Here is a 17,517-nt window from a genome sequence, read left to right on the forward strand (position 1 = left end):
CCATTAGTTTCAGACTTGATAGGCCTTTAATTTGGGACCAGATTTAGAAGCAGATTTGTATAGATTTTTTTTGTTTTTAAAGAAATTATAAAAAATAAAACATTTTCGAGGGGGGCAGGAGGCGGAGCCTAGCGGAGCAGACATGCATTGTTAGAGCTCCACACCGCTGAGGAGAGAAGAGAAGGACAAAGCGGAGCCTGCAGGCTCAAAAGGTATCCATTTGAACCTTTTTGCCCCAGGGAACAAACTGTGAAAGTTTGGGCAGGAAATATGGTACTGGGAGGAAACCGTGGCAGAAATAAAAATCACCTCACAAAGAGCTCACAGGCACTCACTGCAGCTGAAGCAGCTCCAGTCACCTCACAAGATACAGCATCAGGGCACTCTCACAGACAGAAAATGTCACAGCAAGACTCTCCATTTGAGTCAGATACAGAACAAATCCTCTCACAAACTTCTCCACAAGCCTCCTCAGCATCCCCAGTAATATTATTACAATTTGAAAAGATGCTTCATAAGGCTTTAAAACAAACCTCAGCCCAAATAACAAAAAGCCTAACCAAAGAAATAAGAGAGCTGGGAAACCGCACCGCAGCCCTAGAAATAAAAATGGATGAAATTGAAATTACAACCCAAAAAAATATAACAGAATTGGAACAATTAAAAAAAGAGAATTTAATACTTCAAACTAAGCTCGAAGATTACGAAAATAGAGCCAGACGTTCAAACTTGCGCATAAGGGGAATACCTGAAACTGTGACAGACCTGCAATCTACTATTACTGCTCTATTACAAGAGCTAAAGCCAGATATCCCTATTGAACGTTTAGAACTGGACAGAGTACACAGAGCCCTCACAGCCAAAAAGAAAGATGGACCCCCACGTGATATAATCACAAAATTTCATTATTACAGAACGAAAGAACAAATACTAATTGCTGCAAGAGAAAAAAAGGAACTTAATTTTCAAGGACACAATTATCAAATTTTTGCTGACCTATCCCAACTTACTATTACTAAAAGACGATCCATGAAACCCCAACTAATGGAACTGCAACGCCACAACATTATGTATCAATGGGGCTTCCCCTTTTCAGTCAGATTTAACTACCAAGGTACAATTTACAGAAGCAGATCAGCAGATGAACTACAACAAACCCTTTTAAAATTAAATCTGACAGAACCCACAAGCAGCAACTCTCCCACACGCAGAAGAATGGCATCATCTTCACCTTCAGGCAGCACCCAGAAAATTTCAGAACAAAATGGGAATCATCATTCTCACAAAAGAGGCCGTTATGCCACATCATCCATGGACCAAGAAGATTCAATGGACTGACATCCTAATTCCTGATATCTCTTCATTTATTATACTAAGAGATGGTTCTCTATAAAAAACCTATATTTATAACGGAATGTAACTGCATTCTGATAGTCACACACTGTGTGGGATCATGTTACATTCCAGTTATATTTCTTATTACTTCTGATTCATATAGCCTTAGAATATATAAGTGAAATAAGGAAATTCTTGTTCAGTTATATATTATCAGGTAATAACAATAGATTTATTACTTTTTAGGACAAATATGTTCAATAATCCAGAAGTAATGGAAGCTTTTTCTTTCTTTTCTTAAAACAAATATATTATTACCTAACTAGTTCCTAGAATTATGTTTTTGTTTATTCTAATCTGAAGCAATACAACCTCAATTTTATGAGTTAACATATCTAAACAGTTGCATATGAATAAAATATGTAATTGTTTACTCTAAAAGGGTTAAAATCCCAAAATAATTCAAACTATCTTCATCAATACCAAAGTTATTAACAGTACCTTTCTAACTGAATTATTTAGCCTAGGGCAAGACTAACCATATACAACCACCCTGGAATAAATAATTTCAACAAAAACTATATTCTGCACTCCAATTAATGAAACATCATTTTGATGTCTTTTGACATAGCACTTCTCTCCTGTAAGCGGAAGATCCGTGTACCCCCATTAGCCCTCCTCATTCTCCCAACCATATTACGTGGGAGTGTGACGAAGGCACTTATTCCCCTGAGAGAGATATTTATTCTCTTTCACGGGTAAATTGTGATTACTTGCAAAAAATAATTTATACAATGTATCATCTAATCTCATATGTTTTTTGTTTACTCTTTACTCCAGAATTCACTGGTTTCTTTTCTATCTATTCATCTCTTCAGTCCACACAGGTTGATCTGCGCAGTCAGCTCTGCATAACAAAAAGTAAGTCAAAACTATTTGATCTATTGCCATGGCACCACTGAATATACTTTCCCTGAATGTTCAGGGAATAAATGTCCCTCAAAAAAGGACCAAAGCCTTCCGTACTTTCCATAACAAGAAGGCTCACATAGTATGCCTCCAGGAAACACACTTCACCAAAGATTCTACTCCAAAATATATTTCTCCTTTTTATCAACAAATTTACACGGCTTCTGCCTGTACCAAGCAAAGGGGAACTCTAATTGCATTTCACCGATCCACACCATTCACCTTATCATCAGAAATTAAAGACCCAGAAGGTAGATACCTGATACTCATGGGTTATATAATGGATACAGCAATCACGGTGATTTCCTACTACGCTCCTAACAAACAACCTACACCATTCCTCTCACATATATTACAAGTGATTAATACACACAAAATAGGAACAGTGATAATGTGTGGGGATTCGAACCAGGTCCTCCTCCCATTTCTAGATAAATCACCTTTTACACCATCCAAAATAACCTCTAGATTACCTTTTTCTCAACTTCTTTCCAAATACAATCTGGTAGATTCGTGGAGAGAAAGTAACCCAATGAAAAAGAAATTCACTTATTTCTCGCACCCTCATCAAACCTTCACCAGAATAGATCATATTTTTCTAACAATAGGAATGATACCAGAAATTATTGCATCAGATATAATTCCGATTCCGTGGTCTGACCATAATGCAGTATACACTACTATAGCCTCAGCCATACCAAAAGCGCATGACCCAACGTGGTACTTACCGGACATAATGCTCAAACACCCACTACATCAGATGGCCATTGAGCAAGCTTTAAAGGAATACATATCAATTAATAATACAACAGACATCTCCCCAATAACACTGTGGGAAGCTCATAAGCCTGTCTTGCGTAGTACAATACAAAGACAAATAGCACTATTTAAACGGGAACACAAAAATCTAGCAAAAAAACTAGAACTCAATTTTAATGCAGCCTACATATCATTTCAAGATAATCCGTCTCAGAGTACAAAATCTCATCTGGAAAAATCTAGATTGGAATACGATCTATTTCTCACTGAGTCAGTTGATAAATCCCTCAAACGCTCCAAACACAATTTCTACATGAATACAAACAAACCAGGTACATATTTGGCTCGGGCATTAAATTCAACTAACAAATCTTTCAAACCAATACGTTTGAAATTATCAAAAAATGTTTACACTTGTAATCCAGTTAAAATAGTCCATAAATTTCACTCACATCTCGCAACTTTATATAAGACAAACAATGAATTTAATCCTACAGAGGCTGAATCCTTCTTCTCAAAAATAACCTTACCTGAGTTATCTCAGAATCAAAAAAGCAGTTTGGATGAGCCTATAACTATAGATGAAGTTGCTAACGCCATAAAAGACCTAAAACTTAACAAAAGACCAGGCCCAGATGGCTACTCGGCTTTATACTATAAAACATTCTCAGAAATACTCTCTCCCATTCTCACTGAAACGTTTAACAAACTTCTAGATGGACATTCTTTTCGGCAAGAAACACTAATGGCAATTGTTTGTATGATCCCAAAACCCCTTTCTGATGATACTTCCTGTGTGAATTATCGGCCTATCTCTCTGTTAAACCTCGATATTAAATTATTAGCAAAAATAATAGCAAAACGCCTTAATAGCATTATAGGAAAATTAATACATAGAGATCAAGTAGGCTTCATGCCAAATAGACAGGCAGGCGATAATATACGCAGGGCAGTGTTATTGGCACATATTGCTAAAAAACGGAAAATCCCTTTATGTTTTCTATCTCTCGATATTAAGAGGGCATTTGACACAGTATCCTGGCAATATATGCAATATTCATTACAAAAATGGGGTTTTGGACCCCACTTTTTAACATGGATCAAAGCATTATATAATAAACCCAAAGCCTATATAAAATATGCTGGATACAAATCTGAAGCCTTTAATATCGAAAGAGGTACCCGACAGGGTTGCCCATTATCTCCCTTATTATTTGCCCTTATACTTGAACCCATGGCCCAATACATCAGAACAAACCAAACTATAACTGGCATTGAAGTAGGAGGTATTACACACAAATTATGTATATTTGCAGACGATATATTACTTTTTCTATCATCACCACAGGTCTCTGGTCCTAACTTAATACCAGCTCTTGATGGATTTGCAGCCCTATCCGGCCTTATGATTAATTCTAAGAAATGCCTAATGCTTAATATTTCACTCACAAACATGGAATTGATCCCGGCTAGGGCTGCACTCCCATTCACATCGGCAGAAAAATCAATCCCATATCTTGGAATTCATTTAACAGCACCTCATTCTGACTTATTCTCAACTAACTATCCTCCTGTATTAAGACAGATCACAAATCTAATAAAACAATGGTCGCAACTTCCTTTATCCTGGATAGGGAAGATTAACGCAATCAAAATGACTATTCTACCCAAATTGCTTTATCTATTCAGAGTCCTCCCTATTCCAATTCCTTCCTATTTTTTGAGAATAGTACAAAAAAGAGCAACTTCGTTTATATGGGGCTCTTCTAAACCACGTATACCTATACACACACTACATCTTCCCAAAAATAAAGGAGGCCTGGGATACCCTAATTTTACTAACTACTACAGAGCAGCACATTTGGCCAGTCTGTCCAAATACCATGCAAAACAGGAAAACCCATTATGGGTATTTATAGAGGCTTCAGAAAATGACCCTCTATTAATATCAAATTTATTATGGCTTGATCCTAAAGACCGCTTTAAAATTCATAATCCCATAACTAAACACTTCTTATCTCTCTGGGATAAACTAAAAACCAAATATCAGTTACAATCTCCACACAATCCTCTCCTTTCTTTTATCAGAAATCCGGCCTTTTATCCGGCATGGATCTACCCAAATTCTTTTAAAGCTTGGACAACATCAGGCATTCAGACACTAAATGACTTCATAGCATCTAAATCATTCCTTTCATTCCCATCGCTTAGAGAAAAATATGATCTACCAAACTCTGAGATATTTAGATATCTCCAAATCAAAAATTTCTATACACCATTCCTAAAGGGGGATACACCATTATCCCAATTATCCATTTTTGAATCAATCTGTACAAAAGATCCATTTGCTAAAGGTACAATTTCATCACTTTATAATCAATTATATGGAGTAGCAAATCTTAATAGACCCTCTTACGTTCAGAGGTGGGAGGAGGACCTGGGACGAACTTTAGAAGACACGGACTGGTCTAACATATGGCTCACATCTAAGTCATCTTCACCCAACATCTTAGCACTGGAGACAAATTATAAAGTCCTAACTCGCTGGTACCTTGTACCCGCTAGAGTGGCAAAATATTCACCTAATACCTCAGCTCTTTGTTTTCGAGGATGCCCAGAAATAGGCACATATTTACACATATGGTGGACGTGCCCAGAAATCCAAACCTTCTGGAAGGAAGTCTTCGTGATTGCATCTAAAATATTTAAAAAAATAATACAACCAGATCCATATTTAACTTTAACTTAATCTAAAACCGGAATGGTTAACACTCTCTCAATTCAAACTTATGATCCAACTAATAACGCCTGCAAAACAAACAGTGGCCAAGGCATGGAAATCTCCTACATTGGTACTAGCAGAAACAATTCACAGAATGAATAATACAATGTCCCATGCTAAGATGGTAGCCATCGATCAAAATCAAATTCCAAAATTTGAAAAACTTTGGCATCCTTGGATAAAACAACAGTTCCTGTCAAACTTCAATGACTCTGTCCTGTTGCCATGGTAACAGATTAAATGACTTACAGAGACACCCATTCTAAAGGCTTCAAAGAGAACTAAAAAGAATAATAAACTGACGAGCGGGACAACCTTGTGGACCATACCTCTACCTTTCAACCCTTTTTCTTCTTTTTCTTTCCTTTTCTCCACCTTACGATTAAAGCTCATTATCAGAATTTATTTGACCTATATACACTCTACTTGTAAACAATATGTATAGTAGGTATAAATCATTTAAATACCTACAAAAGTAACTAAGGAAATGATATATATCTTTAATTTAGGTTTACGTAAACCCAATGTTTAATATTTGAAATTTCATGATATTTACCTATAGAAACCCTACTGTAAAACAATGAGCTTACTTTATAGATCCTTGTAAACTTACTTTATGTATCTTTATAACATTGTATACTCAATAAACTTCTTTTGACAAGGAAAAAATAAAACATTTTCAACAACATTTATGTAATTTGAGCACCTTCAGCTACCGGTATTTACCCCCAAAAAAGGTTTGCCGATTAAAATTATATCACTTAAGTGTGATTTCTACATAACCTCTAAATTGTAAGCTCTAATGAGCAGGGCCCTCTGGTTCCTCCTGTATTGAATTGTAACTGTACTGTCTGCCCTAATGTTATAAAGCGCTGAGCAAACTGTTGGTGTTATATAAATCCTGTATAATTAAAATTATAATAACATAGCAAAATATATACAGTATATACTGCACTACATACACATCTCATTTTCTTAAAAATAAATGTAAAAAAAACTTCCCTCCCCGGATTAATTCCCAGCTCCCAACAATGATACAATTATACTGTATATAATGTATATAATATTCTAGCCATAATTATAAACTCTTTTGAATCATTATTTTATGTGCTCTTTATTTTGACTTTTTTTAATCTAATAGATTATACCACTCTTGTATTCTACCTTGTGTCTTGCACACCTCTTTTGAAAAAGCGGCTAGCTAATTACAGGGTATATGCTGTATTTTGATGTATTTTAATTGTTTTAGATCACCAATAAACACTTACCTTCTGAAAATGTATTTCTCACGTATCTCCTTTGTCACATGGGCACATCTGCTGACTTTATACAACGTTCCATAAAAAACATTTTTTCTATATAGTTTTTGAAAATGTTCTGTAGTTTCTGACAATTTCTTGTAGCATGTCTGCAGACTCTGACCATCTCCTGTAACATGTCCATAGTCACTGGCTATCTCCTATAACACGCCCAGAGTCACTGGCTATTTCATGTAGCATGTCCACAATCATTGACCCTCTACAATATCCACAGTCTCTAAAATTTTTGTAGCACTATATACACTGAACATTATATTTTTTTTTTTCTTGGTGAAGTCAGGAGACAGACTAGAGGCACCCTATATGTAATACATTTTCCACCACAGCTATACGCCTGTCCCCTTAATTGTACCAGATACTTTTGATTCAGCTTACTGAACACCAAAAATTATATTTTTACCCAAAATAATTTTATTGTTGCTGTTGCATCTGATACAAAAAACACAGTTACGAAAACTTGTACAAAATTATCATATGTGCCTAACAACAAACATAACAACAAATACAGCACACTGTTTGAATTGCAGTATAAAAATGTATCAGACCACATTTGGAAAGAAAGAGAAAAAATATCCCCCCCCCCTCCAAAAATAACACTTTTGGCTCAACACAAGACTGGAAAAAAAAGATTTTCACAATGACATGATTTTCTGTAGCACCGTCTAGAAACAGTTTTATTTCACAACATCTCGTATTTTGCAAAGCTAGCATCTTTTTCAAGTTTATGATTTTATTTTGCCAACAATTACAGTATTCACACATATTACCAAAAAGTGGCTATTCTTGGGAATTGGAAATTAAAAAAACAACAATAAAAAACAAACAAAAAAAAAAACAAAAACAAAAGTAAAACAACATGTATCAAATAAAATATATTTACTACAAGAATATGAAATTACAAAAATTGAGCAACAGTTTACAGTTGTGGTTATACATAAATATTTTTTTCTTAAAAAAAAAAAGGACGTACAGTGCAGTAACCGAGCCATTTGAAGCACTGGATGGGTAAAGCACCATTGTGGGATGGATACAGTATACTGTCAGGTAGTAGTGTGTTTATTTTATACCATAATCTAGAATAGCACCATCCTTTCTCCAATCTTATTATTATATTTAATTTAAAAGATAAAGAATGTTATGAAGCTGCTGCCAGCAAAAGAATATTGACAGGCAATGTCCTGTTTGCAATAGTCAGTTTCCCTATTCAGAAATAACATTATATTCATGTTTGCAGCGATGAGCAAGCTGGAGAGAGAGGCTCCTCTCCAGATTTCCTAGTTTCTTGTGCCCCTGCAAACTGGGGAGGTTAAAGAAAAACTATAGGCAAAACTTTATTTTTTTCATTTTGGATAGAGTAAGAGAATGCCTGTTTTTTTTTTTTTGCCATCTGTGTCCCATTGATGAGATTTACCTTCACTTCCTGTCCCATAGCCAAACAGAAAGTGAGAGGAAATACCTGCAAATTAGGGGAATACCTTGGACCCCCCCAGGTCACCAGAACTAGTGTCCCCATTGGAAGATTTCCATTCTATTACTTTTCTGGGGATAACCCAAAATGTAAGATTTTCTTTTACTTTCACTTTCAATGATAATGGTAAACAGGACAAATTGAGAGGGTGAATCTCCCTAACGGTGACAAAGACAGCAATAAAAACCTAATAGTTGTTCTAACCCATCTCCAGTCTATCCAAAACTTAAAAAAAAAAAAGTTTTGTCTTTAGTTATTCTTTAAATCAACCATTTACTTTTCCAACATTTACAGAAACCACTGACAAATGTAAACTATTAAGCTTATGAACAAACCACTGGTACATAATCAGTGAACAAAATCTGCTCCAATCTGTTCCCTAAGACCCAGTTATTCCCCTTTTGGGTGCTGCCATCTTGCCTCTCACATGGCATAAAGAAGGTGAAGCTAGGCTGTTTATAAAAAAATGCACATCAAAGGCACCTCAGTCTTTTTTGTGACAGTCACCATTTTTACCATCAGAACAGAAGGCATGTATCAGTGGGGAGGGGGACTGGTTAGAGATGGAGATGAGGACGTCACTACTAACAAGTTAAAATGTGCATAAAAGCAGCAGCACTGTTTAGTCTGCTTAACTTGAGAATTTAGGGGAGCAAATTGGTGTATTTAAAAAAAAACAATTTTAGCAGAATATGAGGCTACCACTAAGTTTACAGGCTTGGGGATTGGAAAGCAGACTGTTTTAAATCATTGCTTAGACCACTCCATATTATTTTGGTGTTATTATCAGGCACAAGTTTCTATTCTTAAGTAAAATTCTGTCTGTTCAATGCTGGCACAAAGGGCTAAGCAAACAACACTACATGATACTGATTTTTGTGTGCTACCTCTTTACAGCCTGAGGTAAGAGGCCCACAGTACATTGATCAAAGGAGGCAGTTTATTGGCTATGCCTCTGACATGTTTGAATATGGTTTCAAGGAACTTGGCAATAATACTTAAAGGGATTCTTCCTGAACAAGACAATAGTGTTTAGTGTGCCATTAAATATCTTAAACCTTCAAAGCACTTTTTGTATCCAGCTATATTAAACATGGAATATATATTCTGCAGTTTATAAATTAACATAACAATGCTATTACCTATCACTTATTTTTTACTTTTTTCAATATAAAACAAAGCAAGGCTTCTGCATGAAACATAAGTGATGTGCCTAGTAAAGTTCATGTGCCTTGCTCATACAGAAGCAGTGCACTCTTGAGTGGTCCCTAGGAGAAAGTTTATTCCTTTGTGGTAGGGGGTTGATTTTAAATGTAAACTACAGTTTGAGGGATCAACAGCATGAAGGCTATGCAAGATGAGAAAAGAGAGCTTAAACTGCGAATAAAATGTATTATTTATATTATTAGCTCTTTTCTCTAGCTGCCTATGCTTGCTAGTAGCAATAACGGTGCCGTAATTACAGTACAAAATAAATTCTTTTAAACAAAAAAGAATTAAAAAATACAAAAACATTCATGATATTAATCTGGGAGTTCCAGTGACCACTCTAACAGTTCACTATGTATTATGAACTTCTTTTAGAAGCACCACATACACAGTATTGTAGCACTCAGGTATAAAAAGCTTCTGCTGCAATACTGCTGGTTTCTCAAGACCACTTGTAAGGCACTTTTAAGGCACTAGAGTCCTTTCTGTCATTGGCATCCATGTTAGAGCTTTTGGTGAAAATAAGGAAGGGCATTTGGAGAGTTTGCCCCCCTTCTGCTTGTACATCCATAACTTTGCTCAGGGCATTCAATGCATCATATCCATTGAACACTATGCCCTCCTGTCACTCTTACCCCTCCCATCTTTACATAACAAAAATACTATGAAAATAATCCCAAAATACATATGGACATTGGTCACAGCTGAACTCATATTCCACATTTCCCATCAATCTTATGCCTTGGTGCTGAGGTTCTGACACAAAAGCTTGCTAATTAAAGAGAAGACAGAAGAAGACTTTCTCTATAAATGTAAAGTTCAGATCTTGTAAAGGCCACGTGAGGATTGTTTCTGATCTTAATTAAGTTGGATCTGAAGTTTCATCTTGAGTGTTTGGCCTATTTCACCATTGAGGTAGTTGAAGTCTTTTTCATCCTCTAATTTCTGCAGTTCCTTCTTGCGGTATAGAGGCACGCTGGTAATCTCCAGGTTATACAAACCTGGAGTTACCTTTTTGCGGCCAAGATGCAAGAAACTTTGACCCTCCTTTTGATTAATGCGGAAGTTGTTATCCTCATTACCCTGAGAGATGACATATCGTACATGGTTCATCAGTGGTTGCAAAGCTGGCATTAAATCCATGATATGTTCTTTGATTGTCAGGTGGGAAATGTTGAAGCTCATCTTAACTGGTCTGTCAATATCAAGGCTATTCATGTTGTGATTCTACGGAAAATCAAAGACACAGACACATTTGTGAGTAGATGTATAACACATTATTGAAATACATGGGGAGAAACATTACAAAAATGTACAAGACATCATAAGTTGTTAAAAATTAATTTCTTTATACTGGTATGTACCCTATTATCCATATGTTCTTCTCTAGACTGAGTTGGCCATGATAGCTGTAGTCAAACTACAGCTGGGTTTTATACCATCAAAGTGGCCAACAATTTAAAAAATTTGGTTTTAGTGTACCTCATAAGCCCACGGACCACAAGTGGTTAAGCTGTAGAGCACCCCTGGGGTTGAAGGTATTTAGCCATGCAACATATGAATGCAGTTTGGGCTATCCGAGTTGCCTGAGGTCAAAGTGCTGGGACTTTTCTAAACAATCGTGTTTCTCTACTTACATCAAAATCATTCAGAATTTTCAAACATCCTTTATAGAAGGTAAGCTTTGAGTGGCAAGCCCTACCCCAAGCAGTAATGTGACTTCTTTTGTCTAAGCAGACTAAGTTTCTCTCTTTAATACACTCTAGAATAGTGTTTCTCAACCTTTTTTTCATTCAAGGCACCCTTTAAAATTATGGTCAATCTCAAGGCACCCTTTAAAATTATGGACAGTCTGAAGGCACCCTTTAAACTTATGGATAATCCCAAAGCACCCCATTTTAAAATGTAAGAAACTATTCTAATAGTTTTACATAATACGGCACCATTGACACACGTAGTACATCCAACATTAGAGGTGATTTATATTACAAAGCAATTACACTTTTTCACACTATTACCGACTAGTATTCCAATGTTTCTCCTCTCCCTCAGTTTCTCTCCATCACTCAGCTAATGTGACCCCAGTGTTGACGGAGAGGGGCAAGGGAGGGTCAAACAAGGGTACTGTGCAGATGATCATCACCCTTCTTATCAACACTGATGACATCACTGGTTGTTAAGACACTGGTGGCTGGAAGGCTGGAAATGGTGCATAATAAAAACCTGTGCCTTTGTGTAACTAAAGGGCAGGTTTGATCCACCTGCTGGCTTGTATACATTTTTGGGCAATTTTTAGGCATTTTTCCAAGGCACTTCTGAAGAAACCTCAAGGCATCCCAGAATGCCTGGGCACCCTGGTTGAAAAAGGCTGCTCTAGAACTACATTTTCTTCAAATGATAATCTGAGCTGTTATTGTGTGTTAAGCTTTGGATGAAATCTAAGACCCCATACACACTATTAGATTTACCAAAACCATATAATATGAGGTCAAACCTTAAGAGTTTCAATTTGTATGCAATCAGGCAGGCCCTTGCACTACATGGTTTTGGTAAATCTGAAGACAAAAATCTGCAGAAAATCTAATAGTGTGTATGGGGTCTTAAACTGCAAGTTTTAACATAGCTTAGGGGTCTAAAGTAAAGTTCCACATTTTTGATAAAGTAGGACTTTTTTTACATTTTGTCTTATTTCTCCAAGAAAAATGGTGATCTCATATAACATTACAGTCATTGGGATGTTATAGTAGAGTCCTGTTTGATTTTTTTGTAGTAATTCAGGGTAATGCTGGTAAACATAATAATACATTATATGTGTATTCATAAATAAGTTAATAGTGCACTGCTGCAAAGCAACTTGAAAGTCCAAGCTTGGGATTATGCCTTTTTTTTAACACTCGTTCATCTCTTACCTCATGCTCTGAGGTGGAATTGGTGCTGCGTCGCTGCCTTCCTCTCTTTGGATACCCATTGATCTTGCACTCATAGCAGTTTTCTGGGGACAAGATATTTTCCTCATCTTCTTCCACAGGAGCTGGTAGATAAGAACCCTTGCCAAATCCCAAGCCAGACACGCAATGCCTGCAATACAACATGTACACATAAAGAGAAGAAACCTGATCAAAGGAAGACTGTCAGGACAGACAGACTTGTTTCAGACCACGGTACAGAAAAGGTATAAGTGCTAAATCCACCTCAGGATGCTCTGCTCTTAATAAAAAATGGTCATCTTCCTTTAGTCCATCCAGCAGCTGAGTGAAAGATAGGCTCCTGGAGTGGTGCCAACAAAGTCATACGCCAAAAATCCACTAGAAAGCGCTTTCTAGTGGATTTTTGGTGTAAGACTTGTTTCAGAAAACACTACCTCTATGGTTATTATACTGACCCCCCCCCCCCCCCCCCGGCTCAATTCTGTGTCAGTCACTGAACCCTTACAAGTATGCAGGTCAAGAAAATCAAATCTGCATATTGTTTGTTGGGTCATTGAATCAAGAAATTTAACTGAGAGGAATAGCATGACACACAGACAACTAGCATTTTGAAAATAAGAGGTCAGCAATTTATGCTTTTCTCATAGCAGGTTTCCTTTAGGAAATATATGATAAGGTTGTTGATGCATGTATAGCAGAATATGATTATGCCCCTCATAGTCAAAAAGATGGTTCTGCTGCAGAGATTATCCCAGAACAAGAAGCAAGCTGGGTGGTGTTGGGAATTACCACATATCACACAATAATGTGTTTATCAGTGTGACAAGGATATTGGTGTGTTCGGTGTGGCATTTATGGATATAAAACTAATAGACATTGTAGCCATGACATGCGAAAGTACAATTTCCACTGAAGTAATGATATATTATATATTCAGTGTTAAAATATCCTTTGTGATAATGATGTGTTTAGATTAATCCATTCCCTCATATGTGTTTGTAATAGTAAAATGTCTGAGATTAGGTTGGCAGATTTTGTGAGAATGAAATTCCAGTCATGTACCTAACCTCTCTTGTCACAGAGTATTCTTTGCAGTGTTAAGTAGAGAACATTTTACAGACATTTGGAAATTTATAATTTTTTACTGGTAAAATACAGGTGCAGTGTGGAATAAACAATGTGGTGTTGAGTCGATAAAGGTATCAGCACTACCTTTTAATTAAACCCAATTGGGTCCAACTGAACTTTCAAAAATAGGTCTCTGAATTAAAATTAGCAGAAAAATCTTTCTTATTTCATCTCATGCTTACCCTTGGCCAACTCGGAAGTATCCTCCAGGGCATCCACATTGGTAGCCACCATCGGTGTTGGAACAACCATAGCTACAAGGGCTTGCTCCCGATGAACATTCATCAACATCCTGGCACCCTCCAAAAGATTGGTCAAAATCAAATCCAGACGGACATATGCACTTGAAGCTTCCCAAAGTGTTGTAGCAGGAGGCAGAACCGCAGCTGGACTGGCTCGAACATTCATTCTCATCTAAATAAAAAACATAAAATAATGGAAGCTGAATGAACACTTAGATGGAAGACAATGATGTTGAAACTGTCTGAAGTTTAGACCCATGGCTTGCACTAAATCATCTGAATTTTACTATGAAAATCCTATGTTGGGGAACAGGCAGATTTACTAATGATCTATCAGTGTGCTAATAAATTAGTTTCTTTATCCACTGAGAGACGCAGGAATTAAAATACAGTCGGGTTATACTACCATCTCCTGGGGGATTGGACACTGGTAAACAGGAAAACTGTAAGCCTGCCCCGTATAACCCCTCCTCTACCCCGAATTACTCTGTTTTTTTGCTAATGCCCTAGGAGCCCAGCTAATCAATTTTGCTAGACTTTCTTTTTCGATCTCATTCATGGATTTTAGCACAGTGGCTAAGTGTTTCGCACTTCCACCTAGCTGCACTAGGGTTGTCAGTTCAAATCCCAGCCACAGCACTACTTGCCTGCAGTTTGCATGTTTTCCCTGTGCCTGCGTGGGTTTCCTCCTGTTTCCTCCCACACTCCAAAAACATGCTGGTAGCTTAATTGGTTCCTGTCTAAATTGGCCCTAGTATGTGTATGTATAAATGCTAGTTAGGAATCTTAAACTGTAAAATCCATGAGGGCAGGAACTGATGTGAATGTATAATATATACAGTGGGGACGGAAAGTATTCAGACCCCTTAAATTTTTCACTCTTTGTTATATTGCAGCCATTTGCTAAAATCATTTAAGTTCATGTTTACCCTCATTGATGTACACATAGCACCCCATATTGACAGAAAAACACAGAATTGTTGACATTTTTTCAGATTTATTATTTATTATTTATTTATATATATTTAAAAAGAAAAACTGAAATATCACATAGTCCTAAGTATTCAGACCCTTTGCTCAGTATTTAGTAGAAGCATCCTTTTGATCTAATACAGCCATGAGTTTTTTTGGGAAAGATGCAGCAAGTTTTTCACACCTGGATTTGGGGATCCTCTGCCATTCCTCCTTGCAGATCCTCTCCAGTTTTGTCAGGTTGGATGGTAAACGTTGGTGGACAGCCATTTTTAAGTCTCTCCAGAGATGCTCAATTGGGTTTAAGTCTGTTCTTGAATGGCCCAGCCAGAGCCCTGTCACGGAGTTGTTGTGAAGCCACTCCTTTGTTATTTTAGCTGTGTGCTTAGGGTCATTGTCTTGTTGGAAGGTAAACCTTCGACCCAGTCTGGAGAGGTTTTTGTCCAAGATATCCCTGTACTTGGCCGCATTCATCTTTCCCTCGATTGCAACCAGTCGTCCTATCCCTGCAGCTGGGACTGCAGTTGGGACTGTATTGGACAGGTGATGAGCAGTGCCTGGTTTTCTCCACACATACCGCTTAGAATTAGGGCCAGAAAGTTCTATTTTGGTCTCCTCAGACCAAAGAATCTTATTTCTCACCATCTTGGAGTCCTTCAGGTGTTTTTTTTAGCAAACTCCATGTGGGCTTTCATGTGTCTTGCACTGAGGAGAGGCTTCCGTCGGGCCACTCTGCCATAAAGCCCTGACTGGTGGAGAGCTGCAGTAATGGTTGACTTTCTACAACTTTCTCCCATCTCCCAACTGCATCTCTGGAGCTCAGCCACAGTGATCTTTGGGTTCTTCTTTACCTCTTTCACCAAGGCTCTTCTCCCCCGATAGCTCAGTTTGGCCGGACGGCCAGCTCTAGGAAGGGTTCTGGTCGTCCCAAACGTCTTCCATTTAAAGATTATGGAGGCCACTGTGCTCTTAGGAACCTTAAGTGCAGCAGAAATTTTTTGTAACCTTGGCCAGATCTGTGCCTTGGCACAATTCTGTCTCTGAGCCCTTCAGGCAGTTCCTTTGACCCCATGATTCTCATTTGCTCTAACATGCACTGTGAACTGTAAGGTCTTTTATAGACAGATGTGTGACTTTCCTAATCAAGTCCAATAAGTATAATCAAACACAGCTGGACTCAAATGAAGGTGTAGAACTATCTCAAGGATGATCAGAAGAAATGCACAGCACCTGAGTAAAATATATGAGTGTCACAGCAAAGGGTCTGAATACTTAGGACCATGTGATACTTCAGTTTTTCTTTTTTAATAAATCTGCAAAAATGTCAACAATTCTGTGTTCTGTCAATATGGGGTGCTGTGTGTACATTAATGAGGAAAAAAATGAACTTAAACTTGATTTTAGCAAATGGCTGCAATATAACAAAGAGTGAAAAATTTAAGGGGGTCTGAATACTTTCTGTCCCCACTGCATGTAAAGTGTTGATGGACACGGTACATCTGACGGACACCGTACATCTGATGTCACATCTGGTTCACAAGGCTTAGGCGGTGGAAGGCATGCCAAGCCGCCATCTTGCAGATAGAGCAGCACACTGCTGAATCCTGCTGGTGCCGGCTTAGGCACAAACAAATGTGAGTGGGTATTTTATATACATTTTTGTGGACAGATTATATAAATAAAAGCAGGTTGCCATTTTTGGTTTACTCTTCTGTGTGAGGACTTGTGGAGGAAGATAGGTGGAATTTGGTCTTACCACCACTCACCCTCTAGACTCCCAAAAAAGCATTACTAGACCCACTTCACCCTGGGTCTAGGGATCTGGTGAGTCATAACTACATAGGGGGACGGGGAGTGTGCACAAAACAATCACATTTGCATGGCGTGTGAAGAGCACATTTGGAATTAATTTCTTTACATATGGATTTTTGGCACTACTGATGAACTTTTTATTGTTATGCACTTTTATTGATGATGTTATTACAGTATATGCACTTTAATTAATATCAGCATCACTTGGCATCACGTTGTTGCTTGCATTTTCCAAAGGGTTACTCACAGCTTATGTTGTGAAGACTTATTTTAATTGTGGATTTATCATTTATGATCAAAGGTTTTGTTAGCACCTAGTGCTCACCTGGAGCTGTATATCACCAGAAGCTACTTGACTGTTTGCACAACTGGTGGACTAAACACTGACATCATCCAATAGGTAGAGTGTCACAGGCCATCCTGCTTCTATTTTGCAAAGCACCATGTGGAACTTCAGCCTGTTCCTACTGCCCACCTACAGTGACCTGGTCACCTCTACCTTCATCAACACCAGCTCTCCAAGCTTGTGAGTGATTGAGGCTATGAAGATGCAACATGTCTGCACACAAACAAAGAGGGAGCAGTCCTGCTACTA

General features: G+C 37.6%; 1 protein-coding gene across 1 annotated transcript in view; it reads right to left on the reverse strand.

The window, feature by feature from the left end:
- Nucleotides 1–7,552: 7,552 nt before the first annotated feature.
- The window catches only part of LOC141107789 (fibrillin-2-like), a 223,829-nt gene continuing 213,864 nt past the window's right edge, over nucleotides 7,553–17,517 (reverse strand). The window contains exons 63-65 of the mRNA XM_073598767.1: nucleotides 14,079–14,310; nucleotides 12,751–12,919; nucleotides 7,553–11,068 (exon numbers count right to left, since the gene is read on the reverse strand). Of these exons, the coding sequence (XP_073454868.1) occupies nucleotides 10,700–11,068; nucleotides 12,751–12,919; nucleotides 14,079–14,310 (770 nt within the window). The 3' untranslated portion in view covers nucleotides 7,553–10,699. The remainder of the gene's footprint in view (nucleotides 11,069–12,750; nucleotides 12,920–14,078; nucleotides 14,311–17,517) is intronic.

This window comes from Aquarana catesbeiana, linkage group LG01 (genome assembly GCF_042186555.1).
Source record: "Aquarana catesbeiana isolate 2022-GZ linkage group LG01, ASM4218655v1, whole genome shotgun sequence".
Taxonomy (NCBI): Eukaryota; Metazoa; Chordata; class Amphibia; order Anura; family Ranidae; genus Aquarana; species Aquarana catesbeiana.